The sequence below is a fragment of the Labrus mixtus genome, chromosome 14 (assembly GCF_963584025.1).
Source record: "Labrus mixtus chromosome 14, fLabMix1.1, whole genome shotgun sequence".
Classification (NCBI taxonomy): Eukaryota; Metazoa; Chordata; class Actinopteri; order Labriformes; family Labridae; genus Labrus; species Labrus mixtus.
Window position 1 is genome coordinate 614165 of NC_083625.1, and position 19699 is coordinate 633863.

Below are 19699 nucleotides of genomic sequence, written 5' to 3' on the forward strand. Positions count from 1 at the left end.
GGCCCCCGGAGGTAAACCAAAAACATGGTCCATCCTAAACTGAAGCAATGATCAACACATTTTATTTTAAACCTCAAAACTCAACATAGCTTCTTAAAGCCTTTTTTAACCCCCCACTTTTTAAAATGTTAAAAGTTTATTTTTTGCAGTGTGAACTTCCAGTTATAGTTGGACTGTGCTGTCATGCCGAGACCGGCACAAAAGTTGTGAAGCTAAAAAAAGAGAGGAGAAAAAAAGAAGGAGTCGGCGGCGGCATTTGTGTCCATCAATAACTTGTTGACAAACTTTTTGAATGTGAAATAAATCTAAATGCCAATCACAGCCTGGACGAGGAGGCGAGTGTTATCGAGGCTAACACTATGATCCAACATGTGATGATTTAAAATTAAATCAGACGAGGGTCTGTTCACGAGGCCTTTCAGGGGCACAGACATTTCTGTGAGTGGACCTGGCGACCAGTCCAGGGCGTCCCCCACCTCACGCCCAATGACCCCGAACAGGACAAGCAGTATATATAGTAGATGGATGGATGGTTTGCATTCCCCTCCTTGGAACTAGCTTTGAATCTCAGGAACTTCAGAGTCCAATGAAGGTAAATTCTAAACATGTAATAATCATTTTCTAGGTGTGTATTTCCTTCTTGTTTTTTCCCCTTGGTCAGTGCGGACGAGATGTCAAATAAACAGTTATTTTCTTACTGCTGATATTTTTACAAGAACAATGAAGAAATCCATTTTTATTTTATTGAAAAAAATCAGCATTAACACATCGGATCATAAAAACATTTTATCCACTCAATCGTTACAGCCGTGAAGTTTTCACCTTAAGGTTTAGTTACAGTTTGGATTCAGCACCTCTATCATCACCAGGAAGAGTCGTCATAACCGAGTGTTATGCAGAGCTCAGATCTCAGGGATCACGGGCAGCATCGGGGGCCTGAACCGTCTGGACGGTCTGCTTTTGTTGCGACAGCCCGACGCCCACACGTAGACGACACCCGCCTGACTGCAGAGAATCTTCTGCTTGTCTTTAAGAGTGTTTGTATTATTTTGTCTGTTTGCTAAAAATGCACCTATACCGCTCTCTCTGCTGTCAGACGTCGTCCTGCCGCTGAAGACGGGACCCTGCCTGCTCCTGGGGTCCTTCACATATACCTCGACGCGGATTTGAACCTGATTCTCGCCTGATCTCGAGACGGTCGTTTGACGAGGTGAACTGTTCGTGTGGGAGAACTGCCACTTCGACTTCTGCCCGCCCTCCGTCCATCCTCTGCGGGCGAGCCGCGCCGCAGTGAGGACAGAGTCTGTGTCGTCCTGGAGAGGAGAGCCAGACATCGTCCTGCAGACCTGCATTCCCCTGAAGTCTCTCCCTGAGGCTTTTAAACACCTGTTAAATACATTTTAAATCAGCATTAGATGTGTTAAATGAGATCAAGGATTTCATCTTCCTTCTCAATACTTTCACTTTCAGGGATGAAAATGTTACCTCTGAGACTTTAAGATGCTCCAGCAACACTTTATTAACACATTAGACCGACGCGTCTCGGCTTGTGGCCTTCATCAGGGTCATCACACGAGCTTGCACTAGCATGCACCTTTTTCAGTTGATGAAGTTTGTTCCAGAAAATCCTCTGCTACCTCTGAGTCTTTAGAAATCTTAAAACCTTCTCAGAGAGGGGAGAGAAACTTCTGCAGCCTTGTAGGCGGTGCTTTCTTTTGAGGAGTAAAAAAAGCTGAATCACTCAATAAGTACATTCAAAGTGGAAATGTACGGCAATGGAAAGCAACATATGCATTCGTTTAGAGTCGAGTTTCTCTCCCCGACAGAGAATGTAGGTCAAACACTGACTCCTCCTTTCAGCTCTTCCCTCAACCTACTCCTTAAAAATGTCAAGCTATTGTGTTAAACATCTGTTTCCTACTCGAAATCTGCAGAGGTTTTGTAAAGCCGGTACCCATAAAGAGCTCTGCAGAGCTGCAGGAAACAAGTGTCTTTGATAAATATCTGTTAGAAAATAGAGCAGCATATAGGAGGCTGCAGCTTGGACAGATCGGGTGTTTTCTTCAAGCCTCCACTAGGAGGAGACAGAGATCCTTTAAGGGGCTATAGTGTGAGTTCAACCAGTACAAAGAAAGCCACATGTTTGTGCAAGAACTGTAAAGGAAGATGATCTCCTCCTCCATATTCTGGCATGCTTCAAAGAGCAAATGAACAAACCAGGTTGAACTCACCTGCGGCTGCAGAAGCTGTGGATTCAGAAATGTTGAAGGCTGAGTCCCAGGGTGAGGAAGAGCAGGATGTGAAGGGTTAGACTATGGAAGACAAGAGGTTCTGTCTGTAGGAGCTGCTGCAGGAAGATGTGGAAAAGAAGAATATTCAGAGGATGAAGAAGAGGAGAGAAGAAAAAGTAATAACCTGTTGGATACAGAGATCTCTTTTGCTGTGCAAGAAAAGCCTAAAAGCATCATGGCATCCAAGTAGAAGGAGTGTTTCTAGAGATACCAAATGTCTTTAAAATGATCTTGACGTTAAATATTTTTCAGTGAGAACAAGGTCAGACTGAATGTTTTCCAGCAGTTTACACTCAAGTCTTCAACCTTTTAATCTTCTTAGAGGGAGATCAAAACAGGTCAGTGAGGGCTTTACTTTCCCTTATCCTGCTGATTTAACCCTAAGTCAAGTCCTATACCGCCCTCATCACCACCTGATTATATGAGCATGAAGGTAATTCAAATAAACAGGCTCAGCCAAGCGTGTGAAGTGCAGCACGCCAGGCAGAAAACAGGAGTTTACAGGAATCAAAGTTGATGAGTAATTACCGCTGCAAATGTCCAATCAAGTTCCACGTCACAGCATCAGAGGTGTCCCTTTATCTCCATTATATCTGTTTTAAATACATGCAAACATTTTTTACTTTTATCAAAATGAAGCTGTAAAAAAGCTATTTTTCTGGAAATCTATTTAAATAAAAAGGTTTTACAAACCTGCAGAGGATTCAGATTTCCTTATCAGATCCTTATCCTTCTTCTTCCTTCTCCTCCAGCAGGACTGACGGCTTCCCCGAGTGCTCCCTCTGTCTCACCCTCTCTCTCTCTTTTGTACCTCTCTCTCTCTCTCTCTCTCTCTCTCTCTCTGTCTAGCTCCCCCCTCTCCAGGTCGGCCCCCATTTAAGTGAGTTTATGGAGCAAAGTTCAATCAGAACAGAGTTACAGAGTTTTAGTAAATTCAAGAAATGCTGCCAGAACAGCTTCAGTTCGCCTTTTGCTTTTTATTCTGCAGGTTTGTGAAATGTTCTGTTTGGCATGAACTTTATCTTCAAATGATAATTTGAAGATAAGGGGGGCGGGGGGGCTTCATGCTCGTGGTGGATGCCGCCGTCCAAAATGTTGCATAGGGCCTCGACACAAGGCTCCAGGACTCAAACCAAAGGATTGAACATTTAGATACGTCCTCATGCTTCAAATCAGTGTCGCACTTCTTAGTTTTTTAACCAAGAGCTTTCCCAGACTTTAGCAGAGTGCGCTAAGTTTCCTTCAAAATGTTTAATAATAATCTAGGCGGCATTATTGATAGAAAACCAGGTTTGAATGTGTCAGTCACAGTTCTGCAGATTTCATCAATACGAACATGCTGTGTGTTTTTTCTTTTTTGGTGGTCAGGGGCTTCAAGTGTTTCAGTTTAATGCAGAGAAATGTTGCTTAAGCTGATATGTGCAACCTTTATTACGAGTAATCTTCAGCTTTCTGTGCACTGTTTGTTTTGTTGGAGAAGGTGGATCTTTCTGAGAGGGATTTTTTTGCGCTGCAGGTCTGGATTTTGTTGACCGTGCACGGACAGTTGGTTACCTCGGTGCACAGGCTGCTCTGCTGTCTGTTTGCTCTGCTCTGATATTTGGTCTTTAGAACCCCCCCCCCCCCGAGTTCAGCAGGTTTATCTACAGCACGATTAACCACGAGGACGGACATCACAGCTAGTGGCCACATCCAGCTGAGTCATGTTGCAGCTCGGGGGAAAGACTTGTTGACTGAAAAATTATAACAGGTGGAAGTCAATTGATTTAGGGTTCAGATAAACAAATAAAGTTCATGTTTGCTCCTTTTTCTGTACACGATATCAGCGTGCTGCACATCAAATATGATCCTGATCCTCTTCACCAACCACTTCCACATATGGAGCCCGAATAGATCTGAAAACCTTCATGTTGTTATTGATTCTGTAAACACAGGGTGCAGGGCGCTGCCTCGGGAACATCGTGCTGCCAGCTCATCTCTCCACTCCCTAAAGTCCACTTTCTCCTTTAACTTCCTACGACTCAGCAAAATCCTGATTGAGGGTTCATTTCACCCAAGAAGACACTTCAGAGGACGAGTTAGCATCCAGTAAGATACCCAATAAAATAGCTAACCAGAATAGCTGACCACACATCTTTTACCATCTCACGTTCATATACCATATGGATCAATGTGCACCGTAACATTTTTGAAAGAGGCCAGTCATTTCCTATTCAGTATTTCAAAATAAAATGAAGCGTGTCTGCATGTCTCGGGCTGTGGAGTACCATGACTGTACCACTTTAACCCAAACCTCCATGTGAACAGATGTTCTTAGATCTTTTTCTCATGCGCTGGGCTGAGAGGTTTTTGGCTAACAGCATCATGAAAATGTTTAGCTCAAGATGTAATTTTTTTTTAAAGTGTGATTGGTGTCACCCAAAAAATGGATTTGCATCTTATTATAATAATCTAATGTCTTTGCACTTTACATGCAATTACACTGCAGTTAAATCCAATCCAATTTGCTCCACTTTATTCATATAAAAGTGCTGCAAATTGATTTAAAATAATAACACTGTAAAATACTTAAGAGCCTTTTAAAAAAGCACACAAGGACACCTGGTCTCAGTGACGTCACTTATTGATGGCAGTTGCCACTTTGGAAATGCTGTCTCAAACTCATTTTTGGGGAATCTATTAACAGGTAAAGAGCTGGAGCTGAGGCGGGCCTTAGCCCCCGCCCATCAGTCAGATCAGCCACGCCCCTTATGATGATCAACGCTTATCCTTCACAGAATCAAAAACGAACGAGTTTTAATAAAAATTCAGCCCACTACAGTGTGTGCTGATAAATACGAGCTATTCAGACCAAATACATTTTTTGAACCAGGCTGTAAACATGTTCATCTCTGCTGTAAAAACAGGCTTTTTAGAATGGGTGTGTATGTGACTTCCTGGACTTTTGCAGCCAGCCTCTAGTGGACACTTGGGGAACTGAAGGTTTTTTTTGGCAAAAACTTGTTTTGGCTGTTTGTCTAATCTGAGAAAACTTGTCTACACATTTGTCTTATTTATTTTTTATAAATATGAGTTCCTGTGTTGAGTTAATGTGTGCTTTAAATGTCATGATCTAAAGTTTGTTTTTTGTATTTTATCCCACTGCATAAATCAACATTTTACCCTCAGCACGTTTTCAGCAGTTCCACATGCATGAATACCAGCCCATGTGGTTGCAGTATTTCTTCCTGCTTGAAGCTATTCCAACTATCCAGGGATTTCACTTCACCATGTGATCATTAGTCTTCACAAACCTGCAGCTCACGTGTCGACTCGGAGATCTCCCTCCTGTCACAGAGCGCTCCGGTTCAGAGTTCACGGAGGTAAAGAGAAAAAAAAAGCGGGGTCAGTTTGCTCAGCATGTGCTGCTTCACGCTGCTCATGGATCTGGGTCAACGATAACGGAAGCTGTGGAATCGCTGACAGCGGACTGTCCTGACATGTTACTGTAGAGCCCCTCCATAAAATGGTCTTTCTTTGTCTTATTGTCAACAGATCCCTTGAGTTTGATACATTTCTCTTTAACTTTGAACGTGTGACTGAGGTTTATTCAAGGGGAATTACCGCCTGCCGCAAGAAATACCCAGTAAAACAACAAAATGATATTAATCCTCTGCTGAAAACAATCCCCAGAAATTCACTGTTTACTCCTCTTAAGTACTTAATTAGCTTAAAAAACGATACTGAGCAGCTGTTGTCTTCTGACGTTTCAATCAGCAGTGTTGACTGCATGGTGCTTTGTTCTCTCAGAGTGGACACAATTTCTCCCATATGGACCGGGATGTACATCATGTTCGTTAGCTTGATGCTAACACATACTAGAAAATGATATTAACTGGCTAACTGAATTAGCATTACTTAGGAAAGGATCTAATTTCCTAAACATACTAAATAGACAACACCATATGCACTCGTACTAACAGGCATCTGTTTCTGAAACTCTGTGGAGACAAGCCACAACAGACATCTGTCCCTGCAGGGGGCGCTGGAGTCCCATCGATGGCGGTCTCCATGCTGGAAATGCTGTCTCAGTCTAACTTTCAGTCAACCTAACGACAGGCTGAGAGCTGGAGCTGAGGCGGGTTTTAAACCTCCTGACAAACCGTTACACCGCGCCCACCTGTCAATCAGGTCAGCTACACGCCTTATTGTGAATAACTCTTATCCTTCATCAAATCAAAACTGATGAGTCATCAAAACATTCACCCCCCGTACAGTGTGTGTCCATCGAGACATGAGCTAATCACACCTATTTGGTTTTTTGAACCAGGCTGTAAACATGTTAATCTCTGCTGTAAAAACAGGCTTTTTAGAATGGGTGTGTATGTGACTTCCTGTGCTTCTGCAGCCAGCCTCTAGTGGACACTCCAGGAACTGCAGGATTTTACACGTCAGCATCGGCTTCACTTTACACCAAAGACAAACTTAAAAAACTGCTGACTCATGCTAGTCTGGTCCGCTGCTCTGATCCAGTGACGCTGCATGACTTACTCTTTATGTCTCAGCTCATGGGACGTGTCCCCCCCTGCTGCCTCCTTTTGGACACTTGTTACCTGCCCTCCTTGAAGCTCCTTATCTCTTATACTGAAGAAGACCAAATGAGCATGTGCAGCTTATAACGACAGTCAGCAGAGGCCCAGAGTGCTGGATTCTGGCGCCAAAGATCGGAAACATGTCACCAATCAGAAACTTCAGACACATACAACATTTTAAATACACATTATTCTTAAGCACTAGATTTACTTTACCCTTTTAAAAATTGTACATGTATGTGTAAAAATCGTATTCAGTGACGGTCAGTCATTCTCCTTGTGGGGGTTGGTTAAGCAGCATCGTAGCGCCCTCTATTGACCAGCTGCTGTGGTGGAATTTCTGTAGTTCTTTAGATTCTAATGTACAGATGTCATTATGTTTATTCACTGTTCTCTAATGTCAGTCAGACCTGACAGAGTTCAGCTGTTATTAGAACACCAAGTGCAGCTTACAGAGTGTCAGCTGTTCTGATATCTGCTGGGTGTTTGGTAGACTTGTTGTCTGCTCCAGTGTTTTAGACGTCACAGTTTAGTCTAGGTGGGTCAATGTGACCCTGATAATGATAATGTCTTTTAGGATATATGCCATGCCTTTCGAGAAGTTCGGGAGATGTGATTGAGCCACACACGAGTACAGAAGTGTGATGTTGAATCATGTCTCCTCCGGAGTATTCATCTGATGTATAAACTTTCATCAACGTAAGCCATCTGAGTCAACTGAGTCTTATTGTGTGGAGTCAAGTCTTAGTCATTTCTTCAACAGCTGCCACTGCTGATATCCATCAAAAGAGGGAAATGCAGTGAAAAAAAACGAGCTGCTATTGTTTTTAACTTTACTCTCTTCATTCAAAGATGAGTTTGTCAACACTGGGTCCAAGAAAGACAAGTTATGTGGAAAGTAGAAAATGAGTACATATGAATGATGGTGGTGGAAGATTGCCGATTCTGGAATAAAATCCGAGCTGTTCATGGCGCTGGCCCCCTGCTGGCAGGCCACCGGCAAAAGCAGATGCCGCTGAATTTATTGTGCCATGTTTCTGTCAAACCAGCCTGCCAGGAATAACCAAGAGGCACTTCCATGTGCCTTTTCGATCTGGGCGCTTCTGTAGAAAATTGTTTAAATATCTGTTTAGATAAGGAAAGGAAGGCAAGATCAGCATTCCCCCTCACTGTCCTGAATAAAGCCATGGTATCTCTGTGAGTAAACCACTGTTGACACATTGACACATGAGTCAGATTTCCACAGAAATCCAGTTTGACGCTCCGCCTTATGTTCTACGTCATGCTGCAAGCTGCCGATAAAGGGTCAGTGCACAGTTCACAGGGTGAGCTCCAGATGAGGAAACGTCAGATAACCTTTCATTAATGAAAAGAGAAAGTGAACTGAAATGAGGCCAAACCGTGAACGGGGGGTCCTGATTACGCACCCGACTGACTGTCCGTCCCAAAGTAGGTTAGAAAAGCAGTGAGCGACTAAAGTACAGTTTGTGCAACGCAGAGCGGCGATAAAATGTACCCAATCTGAAAGACGAGAAAAGGTGCACTCATCTGGTCGTCTCCATTTGAAGAGAAGAAGAAGTGTGAATCCACCTGTGAAAACACATTTAATGTCAGGTGAGAAGAGTTGATCTGAAGAATTACTCAAACACAAGAAGTAGATCAGGCTAAGCAAGCTTCACATAGCACAAAGTTCAATCTTAAATCCAGGTATTCACAGGTAATCTCCAGGTGAGTTACAGTGGTTAGATGTCTCTGTATTCATGTAATTTAAATCTATTAAAGGTCATCACTGCCGTCTTTATACACGGAGCAGGAATGCAGGGTAGGGCGCTTCACAGACTGATACTTACTGTTTTTTTTTTGTTGTCACTGTCAGGCTCTTCCTTTTATTTCCACGTCGTCGAACACTTTATGTTTTTTCCCGCTAAGCATCGCGGCAACACTCCTACATCTCTGAGAGGCTCTCAAAGTATTGGCAAAGATAAGCAACCGACAAATGCATCAGCATGACTCAGCTAAGAATTCAACTTGAACGGCCTTCCTGAGCTTTTAATCACAGTAAACCCACAGGCCCTTTGCTGTGGTTTGTGGCCTGCAGCTGCTGTTGTTCATCAGTTAATAGTTTCTGAATGTTAATGTTTAAATGTGGGAGGGGTCGATTCTGTAAAGGAGGACAAACAGGTGACCTTTTGATGGAAAAGCCACCATGACGTCACTTCCACCTGTTAGCTATTGAAACACTTTGTGATGCAGCAGGATGACGAATCGATTGTGTCCGACCAGTTTCACATATTTCATCCATGTCATTATATTAATTGCACACATTCAAAAGAAGACGTAGGTTGTGGAGGTGATTGCTCAGAATGCAGGAGTCTTAAAGGAGACGTATTATGAAAAATCCACCTTTAGTGTTTCTGAACATTTATCTGTGTAACCTGAGAGTCTACCGGCCCAACAAACTGTGAAATAAACCATCCAGTCCTTTGTTTGTGGTCTGCATAAGTCTTACAACACAGAGGAAAATGCTCTGTTTCTAATGTGCTCCCCTTGTGATGTCACAGTGGGATTCTGGTTTTAAAAAATCCCCTCCCCTCCCCTGGTATCTCCACCCATGGACTCCACCTCCAGGCTAGAACAAAACTTTTGAACAGGTCCGCCATTTTATTCTCTCTACTGAGTAGTGATGTCTACGGGGAAAACTCAGGGGGGGGGGGTCATTACATTTAAAGAGACACACACACCAAAACGGAGCGTTCTGAGAGAGCTGGTTTATACAGGGTCACAAACCTCCTCTGGTGCTTGATTCATGTTATATTTTGACCAAAGCACAGATGTTTCATTTAGACCACAGGGGGCTGTTTGAAAAGGTGGAGGAGGGGACTGTTTGAAAAGGTGGAGGACGGGACTGTTTGAAAAGGTGGAGGAGGGGACTGTTTGAAAAGGTGGAGGAGAACTGTTAGAAAAGGTGGAGGAGGACTGTTTGAAAAGGTGGAAGAGGACTGTTTGAAAAGGTGAAGGAGGGGACTGTTTGAAAAGGTGGAGGAGGGGACTGTTTGAAAAGGTGGAGGAGGACTGTTTGAAAAGTGGAGGAGGACTGTTTGAAAAGGTGGAGGAGGACTGTTTGAAAAGGTGGAGGAGAACTGTTAGAAAAGGTGGAGGAGAGGACTGTTAGAAAAGGTGGAAGAGGACTGTTTGAAAAGGTGGAGGAGGGGACTGTTTGAAAAGGTGGAGGAGAACTGTTAGAAAAGGTGGAGGAGGACTGTTTGAAAAGGTGGAAGAGGACTGTTTGAAAAGGTGAAGGAGGGGACTGTTTGAAAAGGTGGAGGAGGGGACTGTTTGAAAAGGTGGAGGAGGACTGTTTGAAAAGTGGAGGAGGAGACTGTTTGAAAAGGTGGAGGAGGACTGTTAGAAAAGGTGGAGGAGGGGACTGTTTGAAAAGGTGGAGGAGGGGACTGTTTGAAAAGGTGGAGGAGGGGGACTGTTTGAAAAGGTGGAGGAGGAGACTGTTTGAAAAGGTGGAGGAGGAGACTGTTTGAAAAGGTGGAGGAGGACTGTTAGAAAAAGTGGAGGAGGACACTGTTTGAAAAGGTGGAGGGGACTGTTTGAAAAGGTGGAGGAGGACTGTTAGAAAAGGTGGAGGAGGATACTGTTTGAAAAGGTGGAGGGGACTGTTTGAAAAGGTGGAGGAGGACACTGTTTGAAAAGGTGGAGGGGACTGTTTGAAAAGGTGGAGGAGGAGACTGTTTGAAAAGGTGGAGGAGGACTGTTAGAAAAGGTGGAGGAGGACACTGTTTGAAAAGGTGGAGGGGACTGTTAGAAAAGGTGGAGGAGGACTGTTTGAAAAGGTGGAGGAGGGGGAGAATATGTCCTCTTTAAAATCCTCCCCGATTTATGATTCAGGTAGCATCACACATGAGGAGGATCTTAACAGATATTCCTCTTCCTGAGCATGCACACACTACAGCATTTTATAAAGATTATTGTTCCGGGCGGCAGAGGTGTCAAGTAACTAAGTACAAATACTTTGTTACCTTACTTAAGTAGAAATTTTGGGTATCTATACTTTACTGGAGTAATTATTTTTCAGCCAACTTTTTATTCTACTTCTTACATTTTAACATAATTATCTGTACTTTCTACTCCGTACATTTTAAAAACAGCCTCGTTACTCCGATTTCATTTCGGCTTGTTTTCATTCCGGCTTGTCATCGTTGAAAAAAACACACAAAAAAAACCAAAAACCTATCCAGATAAATCGGGCCATCCGGATAGAGTGAATTTGACCATACAAGGGTAATTGTTACTAATCCTGCCCTGGGGTACACCATTTTTCTTGTCCAGTTTTGTTATCTTACATCCGTTGCCCTCACAGATTCCTGCAGCTGGATGTACATTTACATTCAAATAAAGACTATTGATAACATGCCTCTGAAGTTTGACTTTTTGTACCATTACAATACTTACAGGCAACTAGTGATCATATCTTCAGCTCCATGAAACACATGTTAGTGCTCAGTAGTTCACATATATGGTTCTTTAATGTGTTTGTACTAAAGTTCATTTTCAATGGGCATAAATGCGTCTGAAACAGGTGCATCCCAAATGTTTCAACATTTTAATAAAACATTAAAGTCATTATGGCCTTTAGAAAAATGTTTTTTTGGGGAGGTGGGGTAGTGTACTGTAGGGGCGCGGCCTAAGCTTTTGTCCTTAATGGCATTTTTGTCCCCTCACATTACTTTAACTTTTATACTTGAAGTAGTTTTGAAACCAGAACTTTTACACTTTGAGTAAAAAGCTTGAGTTGATACTTCAACTTCTACAGAAGTCTTTTTAAACCCTCGTATCTAAACTTCTACCTGAGGAATGAATGTCAATACTTTTGACACCTCTGCCGGGCGGTCACCTCACCTGAACAATGGAGCGGGCAGATCAATTTGCTTGTTGTTTGTGGTTATTGTTGTCACACAGGACTTCTGACACTCTCTTTCATAACGATCAACAATCAGAGCAGATCGGGGACGTTAAGATTGGATCTTCATACGACTCACACTACGAGATAATCTGGGCAGATAATCGTTTCAGAGCAGCCTCGAGTTGGAAAACGTCCAGTCGATTGTCGGGAAGGAGAAACCAGTTCCTGCAGTCTGAACCAGGCTTCAGACCAAGTTCTGTTTTTTAAGAACTCCCTTCCATTTTTTTGTGCTTTAAAGCTAATTATGAAACAGATAGAAAATAATACTGATGCCTTTTTATGAGCTGCAAAAGAAAGTCCATCAATTCTACATTTCACTCAGCAGACGCTTTTATCCAAAGAGACGAAAATCAGAGAGGAAGAACAACACAAGTGAGGATCTAGAGAGGAGGAAACAACGACAGGAAGAGTCGATCCCCGCCTCCATTATGGAGAAATCCCCCAGTCTTCTGTCTGTATCTGATTCAAAATAAGTCTCAAAGTCAGTAAAGTAGCTGTCATGTTCTCTGTGTTGTTCTCAGATGTGCGGACTCAGACTCGACCGCTCGTCCATTTTTTTTGAGTCCTCCTGTCTTATAAACTGAGCACGCTTCATGATCACATAAAGACATGCCCGTGTTGTATTAAGACGGTATGTACAAGAGGTAACAGTGCTCAGGCCCGGTCAGGCCAGCGGGGGAATGGGGGGGGGGGGCACACAGGTGCTGACAGGAAGTGACCAGAGGCAGAGCACAAACATCCTAACTATCATCATCATCATCTACTTACTGTTTTAACACTACAGCTAAGTTTAGAGACAGATCATGGTTTGGTCGACTGATCAACGTTTTCTACAGGTTTCATGTTACAACCGGCTGACAGACAAAGATTTTGCCAGAAGAAATCCCTGAGGGCTGCAGACACAAAAGCATTTGTGCCAGGAACGTGTAATGTGGTCCTTACTCCCTCGCTGCAGGTTGACTGAAATATTCACTTGACTGACAGGAACGTCCACGTGACTCTGGGATCGGCAGCCATCATGTCATCGCCTCTCCCTATTTTTTTTTATCCTCTTGTTGGTTACAATCAAAAATTGCAGAGTGATGTTACAGGAGCGCAGGACGGACCGGTTCGTCCGGTTATTATTTTTTTCTTTTCTTGAAGTACTTCTGTTGTGTGCAGGTATTTCTGAACAGGCTGACAAATCACAGCTTCTCAGTACAGACAGCAGCTGTGACCGAACGTCCGACTCCGAGCTCTCTCATCACAAACTCACAGGTGAGGAAATCCTCTTCGGTCTGTAGATCGTTGATTTATTCTAGCTGTTCATGTTTAGTGTTTGTGGTACCTTCACCTTTGATTAAAAATCCACAGTACACAGTTTTATAAAAGGCGTTCTTTGTGAGACTCCGTTGTTGAACCACATTCCTGATTTCAATATAGTCAAATATGTTTTTGTGTTTTTTATCTTTTTAAAGATTTCTTTTTGGGCTTTTTGTGACTTTATTGGAGAGATAGGACAGTGGATAGAGTCAGAAATCAGAGAGAGAGAGAGTGGGGAATGCGAGAGTAGCTCCCACACTTGAGATCGTCTGCCTTTGGTTTTAAGATCTGTGCTCGACTCTTTTAAAAAGAAACTTCAGACCTCTTTGTTGAGACTTTTCATTTTGATTCCTCCCTTATTATCATGTCTTTTTGTATAAAATCCAGACCCAGGCGGGGGCCAGATTCAAACCCTAAACCCGGACCAATTAAGCTACAACACTTCGATTTTCGAAGTTCTTATTGAAGAGTATCGAGCAAACTTTAAGACAAGACAAGGCAAGTTTATTTATGTCGCACATTTCAACAAGTTAATTCAAAGTGCTTCACACATCAAAAAGCATCATGACAGAGGAAAGAAAAGAAACATTAAAATAGAAAATCACTGAAATTATTAAACCTGAACATATGTTCAAATAAAAATCATTTAAATGTAATTAATTGAAATAAATAAAGTAAAACTATAAAAAGAGTTAAAAGTTACAGTGCAGAGTTAAAGTTTAAAATCGTATTTAAGACTGCAGAGACAGGAACCTGGAGACCAACAGAAGTGAGCACAGAAAGCTTTATTCATTTTTACAGAAACACAAAGTACCAGTACTGCTGGAGCAAACCATCATGTACCCTGAGTTATAGGTGTGGAGAGAACTCTCTGCTGAATAACATGATTACTACAATCACACAATACAAACGTTGATCATTAAGATATATACATATGTCTACAGGTAGGACACCACAGTATATTGTTCTCCTCCTTTTGTGAAGCACTTTCTGAACCTTTTCTCTTGCGTTATAAATACTGTTATTATTCATCAATGATCACCTGAAGAAGACCTCTGGTCCACCCTTTGATTATTCCTGAATCTTGTACACTTACACACAGAATGAAGTATGTGTGATGTGACCTCTCCTTCCTGGTTCCTCCCTTCAGAAGCAGAATCATGACCTCCAAGGTGGTCATCAGTCAACCTCAATATGTGATGGATAAAAAAGAGTCTGATCAGTGGGAGTCCGGGATCTGTGACTGCTGTGACGACATGCCTCAGTGTAAGTTTATCTTCCTATAACTCATGAACTCTTCAAGTATCTTAATACTGTAACGGCTCTGAAGGAGACAGACGACCAAAAGAGGAAATACAGACAACTTCTCGAAGGACTTAAAGAAAAGAAAGAGGTTCATAAATCCTGAAGTAAAATCTAGAGAGCATGAGACGTGTACAAGGGGAAAGTGACAAACACAGCGCCTCGTAGAATAACAAGGGAATTACTTTAAGTAGGGCGCCGGTAGCTTAGAGGTTACTTTGGAGGTAAGTCCTCCAAGCGGGCGACCCGGATTCGAGTCCGACCTGTGGCTCCTTTCTCGCAGGTCATTCCCAACTGTCCCACTCTCTCGCCCCGAAATCTGAAATATTGAATATTTTTTCACTGCTCCCTAAACATAAAGATTTTTTTTTTTAAAGATTTTTTTGTTGTTGCTTTAATGGAGAGATAGGACAGTGGATAGAGTTGGAAATAAGAGAGAGAGAGAGAGAGAGGGGAATGACATGCGGGAAAGGAGCCACAGGCTGGATTCGAACCTGGACCGCCCGCTTGGAAGACCATAGCCTCCATATATGGGGCGTGGCCTAACCAATGAGCCACCAGCTCCCCCTAAACATAACGATTTAAACATTGGAGATGAGACTCAGAAGCACGACAACACACTCAGCCTCAAAGTGAAGTCAAGCAGTCTTTATTTTCAAAACTACAGAAGCAACAACATCCATATCTTTACCGCTTTCTCGCGTTCTGTGGAGCCGATCCCAGCAGACATGCAAACGCCACACAGAGAGGCTCCTGTCAGACGAGGATTCAAACCAGGAACCTTCATGCGGGGAGGCGACAGCGCTAACCGCTGCAGAATGAAGCAACAGCAGGCAGACAAAATCCAAAAAAAACCACTTTAGATCCAAAAACCGGGGGAAGTATCACAGTAGGAAATAATGCTGGTACGCTTGACTCAAAAGAGAAACTGGCCCAGACGGGAGGGAAGACACAGAGTAAATACTAAAGTGAGCGGGAGACGATCAGGGCAGGGTCGACAATCACACATGAGGGCAGGAAGTGAAGGATCTGAAACGAGACGAGAGGTAAGTAACACAAATAAATAAAACAGGAAAAAATTAATACATAGCTTAAGATGCAGAGCTGGACATGACAATTATTTGGGGAAACCAGCATCGTTATCCCGAGATAAAGAAGTCAAGATCTCCAAAAACAACCCAAAGTGAAGTATCACAGGAAGTGAGAAAAAGGGTTTTGATGAATGTCCTTTCAGGGCTTCCGTACTGACAGCATATTGGTATATTGATCGCGTTTCCTCTCAGGAGCTGATTTACCAGATAAACTTTAAGTGCAGATTTTTTTCCACCCTCTCTTCAGCTCAGGTAGTCGTGCCCCGCCGCTGGGACAAAGGGACATTGTTTGCTCACTCTTAAATAATGCGGCTCTTTGTTCCTTGTTTCTCGTGATTATCATCTGAGATGTTTCTGATGAACTACAAGCATTGTCAGCCTGAAACTCACAACAAAACCTAATCCTATTTGTTGAGTTGAAAGTCCAAAAAGTTGAAATGATACAGATTCTAATCCATGTAACATGAAAAAAAAGAAGACAAGAGCGAAAACCTGAAATCCAGACTCATAACTCTGCCCCCTAGTGGTTAAAATGGGTACTGCAGTCTAAATTCTAAACATCATATAGAGCTGTCTCCCCCCCCCCCCTCTAGAGTCCATGCTCACACAGGTCACCATGTGGTGGACTCTGAAGCTTCAGTGTTTATCCAGCTCTGCATGGGTCTGTAAACCTTTCTGTGTTCTAACCTCTCTCCATTTTTCAAAAGCATCTCCAATATTGATCCTAGTTTGAGCACGTTTCTGCTCGTGGAGCTTATTAGAAACATGCAGAGGCTTTTTAGGTCGGGTACAATCACTTCTATCTGAACCACTTCTCTTGCCCGCTTCCATCGCTGCAACACCTGTTGACCTGATAACTGCTCTCATATCTGACAAACCGAGGGGCGTCCAAAACGGCCGTGTGGGGGCGTGTCTTAAAAGCGCCTACCTTCTCTGGTCCAAACAAATCCAGAGCATTCAGGACCAGAATCTAAAGTTAGAAGGAGGACATACTGGCTGCTGCATTGTTGTCAGAGAAGCCAGCACTTCAACATGTTTCCTTAATGATCAGATAGTAAGATACCTTTATCATCTCACTCTCTACACAGCTCACTGATTGGACCTTTAACCACAAACACTTAAAAACATAAACATAAAGAAGTGTGTGTTTCTTTGTCTCTGTGTGTTTATCTATTTTTAAATGTATTGTTTTTGTTCCTGCTTCAGGTTGTTTTGCTTTCTGGTGTTTTCCCTGCTTCGCCTGTAAAACTTCCAGAGAGTACGGTCAGCCCCTCTGTCTCCCCCTGCTGGAGTTTCTTTTCCGTGGCCCCATCGGGCCCATCAGCATGTCCATGAGGGTCTCCATGAGGGAGCGCTACGGCATCAAAGTAAGGCCACAATCCTCTGCTGTTGTCTCTGTCATGTATGTAATTTAGTCAGCCCTGTGACTGACTGACTTTAGGATTTTACGGAGGACATGAAGGCAACACGGCTGAGCTTGCTTTGCTGATACTGAACATCCATATTGAACATAGATCATTCCAGAAAGCAGTTCAGGATAAGGTGGATTCTTGAGCTCCTGTCCTGCAGCAGTGTGACATCACTGTGTTTCTCTTCCTCCTGCAGGACACCATGTGTCGAGACTGCCTGTTCTCCACCTTCTGCATACCCTGCTCCTGGTGCCAGATGTCCCGAGAGATCAAGAGGAGGAAAATACAAGTTCTCCTCGTCAGTGCCAAGAACACATGACCTCTCTCCTCTGCCCATCGTCTCCATGACAACGACCAAGACGAACCCCCGACCTGCTTCTTCATAACGAGGTTTAGAAAACGATTGAACGAGAAGAGGTGCTCGAGCGACTCACAGAACAGGCAGACATGTTAAAAGATAACAAATATTTATAAAAACCTTTTATTCCTACTTTTCACCTGTCCCACTAAACGCTGTCTTTCACAAATCATTCTCACTTTCTTGTTACATGTAATCTGTAAAGAGTCCTGACAGCTTCTGATTCATTTTCAGTTTAACTAGAAGACTTCTGTTCGACTGTTTCCTGATAAAGATTCAAAAGCAAAAAGTCCTGACTTATTAAAACTTATTTTTTACACCTAGTGTTGTAGTCAAGACCACACTAACCGAGACCAAGACAAACCTGAGACCATAGTCCGCCGAGGCCGAGACAAGACCCAGACCAAGGCATTTAGGGAACGAGACCGAGTCAAGACCAAGACATATAGGGATCGAGACCAAGACATTTAGGGATCCAGACTGAGTCAAGACCAAGACATTCAGGGATCGAGACCGAGACAAGACCAAGACATTTAGGGAACGAGACAGAGACAAGACCAAGACATTTAGGGAACGAGACAGAGACAAGACCAAGACATTTAGGGAACGAGACAGAGACAAGACCAAGACATTTAGGGAACGAGACAGAGACAAGACCAAGACATTTAGGGAAGGAGACAGAGACAAGACCAAGACATTTAGGGATTAAGACCGAGACAAGACCAAGACATTTAGGGATCGAGACCGAGACAAGACCAAGACATTTAGGGATCGAGACCAAGACAAGACCAAGACATTTAGGGATTAAGACCGAGACGAGACCAAGACATTTAGGGATCGAGACCGAGACAAGACCAAGACATTTAGGGAACGAGACAGAGACAAGACCAAGACATTTAGGGAACGAGACAGAGACAAGACCAAGACATTTAGGGAATGAGACCGAGACAAGACCAAGACATTTAGGGAACAAGACAGAGACAAGACCAAGACATTTAGGGATTAAGACCGAGACAAGACCAAGACATTTAGGGATCGAGACCGAGACAAGACCAAGACATTTAGGGATCCAGACTGAGTCAAGACCAAGACATTCAGGGATCGAGACCGAGACAAGACCAAGACATTTAGGGAACGAGACAGAGACAAGACCAAGACATTTAGGGAACGAGACAGAGACAAGACCAAGACATTTAGGGAACGAGACAGAGACAAGACCAAGACATTTAGGGAACGAGACAGAGACAAGACCAAGACATTTAGGGAAGGAGACAGAGACAAGACCAAGACATTTAGGGATTAAGACCGAGACAAGACCAAGACATTTAGGGATCGAGACCGAGACAAGACCAAGACATTTAGGGATCGAGACCGAGACAAGACCAAGACATTTAGGGATTAAGACCGAGACGAGACCAAGACATTTAGGGATCGAGACCGAGACAAGACCAAGACATTTAGGGAACGAGACAGAGACAAGACCAAGACATTTAGGGAACGAGACAGAGACAAGACCAAGACATTTAGGGAACGAGACAGAGACAAGACCAAGACATTTAGGGAATGAGACCGAGACAAGACCAAGACATTTAGGGATTAAGACCGAGACAAGACCAAGACATTTAGGGATCGAGACCGAGACAAGACCAAGACATTTAGGGATCGAGACCGAGACAAGACCAAGACATTTAGGGATCGAGACCGAGACAAGACCAAGACATTCAGGGAACGAGACAGAGACAAGACCAAGACATTTAGGGATCAAGACCGAGTCAAGACCAAAACATTTAGGGAACGAGACAGAGACAAGACCAAGACATTTAGGAAACAAGATCGAGTCAAGACCAAGACATTTAGGGAACGAGACAGAGACAAGACCAAGACATTTAGGGAACGAGACAGAGACAAGACCAAGACATTTAGGGATCAAGACCGAGTCAAGACCAAGACATTTAGGGAACAAGACAGAGACAAGACCAAGACATTCAGGGATCAAGACCGAGACAAGACCAAGACATTTAGGGATTAAGACCGAGACAAGACCAAGACATTTAGGGAACGAGACAGAGACAAGACCAAGACATTTAGGGATTAAGACCGAGTCAAGACCAAGACATTTAGGGATCCAGACTGAGTCAAGACCAAGACATTCAGGGAACGAGACAAAGTCAAGACCAAGACATTCAGGGAACGAGACAGAGACAAGACCAAGACATTTAGGGATTAAGACCGAGTCAAGACCAAGACATTTAGGGATCCAGACTGAGTCAAGACCAAGACATTCAGGGATCGAGACCGAGTCAAGACCAAGACATTCAGGGAACGAGACAAAGTCAAGACCAAGACATTCAGGGATCGAGACCGAGTCAAGACCAAGACATTTAGGAATCCAGACTGAGT

At 43.3% G+C, this 19699-nt stretch overlaps 1 protein-coding gene and 2 long non-coding RNA genes across 3 annotated transcripts in view; 2 read left to right on the forward strand and 1 right to left on the reverse strand.

The window, feature by feature from the left end:
• The window catches only part of LOC132988774 (uncharacterized), a 1126-nt gene extending 432 nt beyond the window's left edge, over nucleotides 1-694 (forward strand). Inside the window, exons 1-2 of the long non-coding RNA XR_009675856.1 lie at nucleotides 1-127; nucleotides 460-694. The exon at nucleotides 1-127 is cut by the window's left edge and continues 432 nt beyond it. This is a non-coding gene — a long non-coding RNA (uncharacterized LOC132988774). The remainder of the gene's footprint in view (nucleotides 128-459) is intronic.
• A 23-nt stretch (nucleotides 695-717) lies between these two features.
• On the reverse strand, nucleotides 718-2978 carry LOC132988773 (uncharacterized). Its single transcript, XR_009675855.1, has 2 exons — nucleotides 2820-2978; nucleotides 718-1386 (listed from the first exon to the last, which is right to left on the reverse strand). It is a non-coding gene; the product is annotated as an uncharacterized LOC132988773 (long non-coding RNA).
• Nucleotides 2979-12948: 9970 nt separating this feature from the next.
• LOC132988640 (cornifelin homolog B-like) lies at nucleotides 12949-17824 on the forward strand. Its single transcript, XM_061056179.1, has 4 exons — nucleotides 12949-13094; nucleotides 14290-14405; nucleotides 16739-16899; nucleotides 17138-17824. The coding sequence occupies exons 2-4, from the start codon at nucleotides 14300-14302 to the stop codon at nucleotides 17258-17260; spliced, it is 390 nt and encodes a 129-aa protein (XP_060912162.1). The 5' UTR covers nucleotides 12949-13094; nucleotides 14290-14299; the 3' UTR covers nucleotides 17261-17824.
• The last annotated feature ends 1875 nt before the right edge of the window (nucleotides 17825-19699 follow it).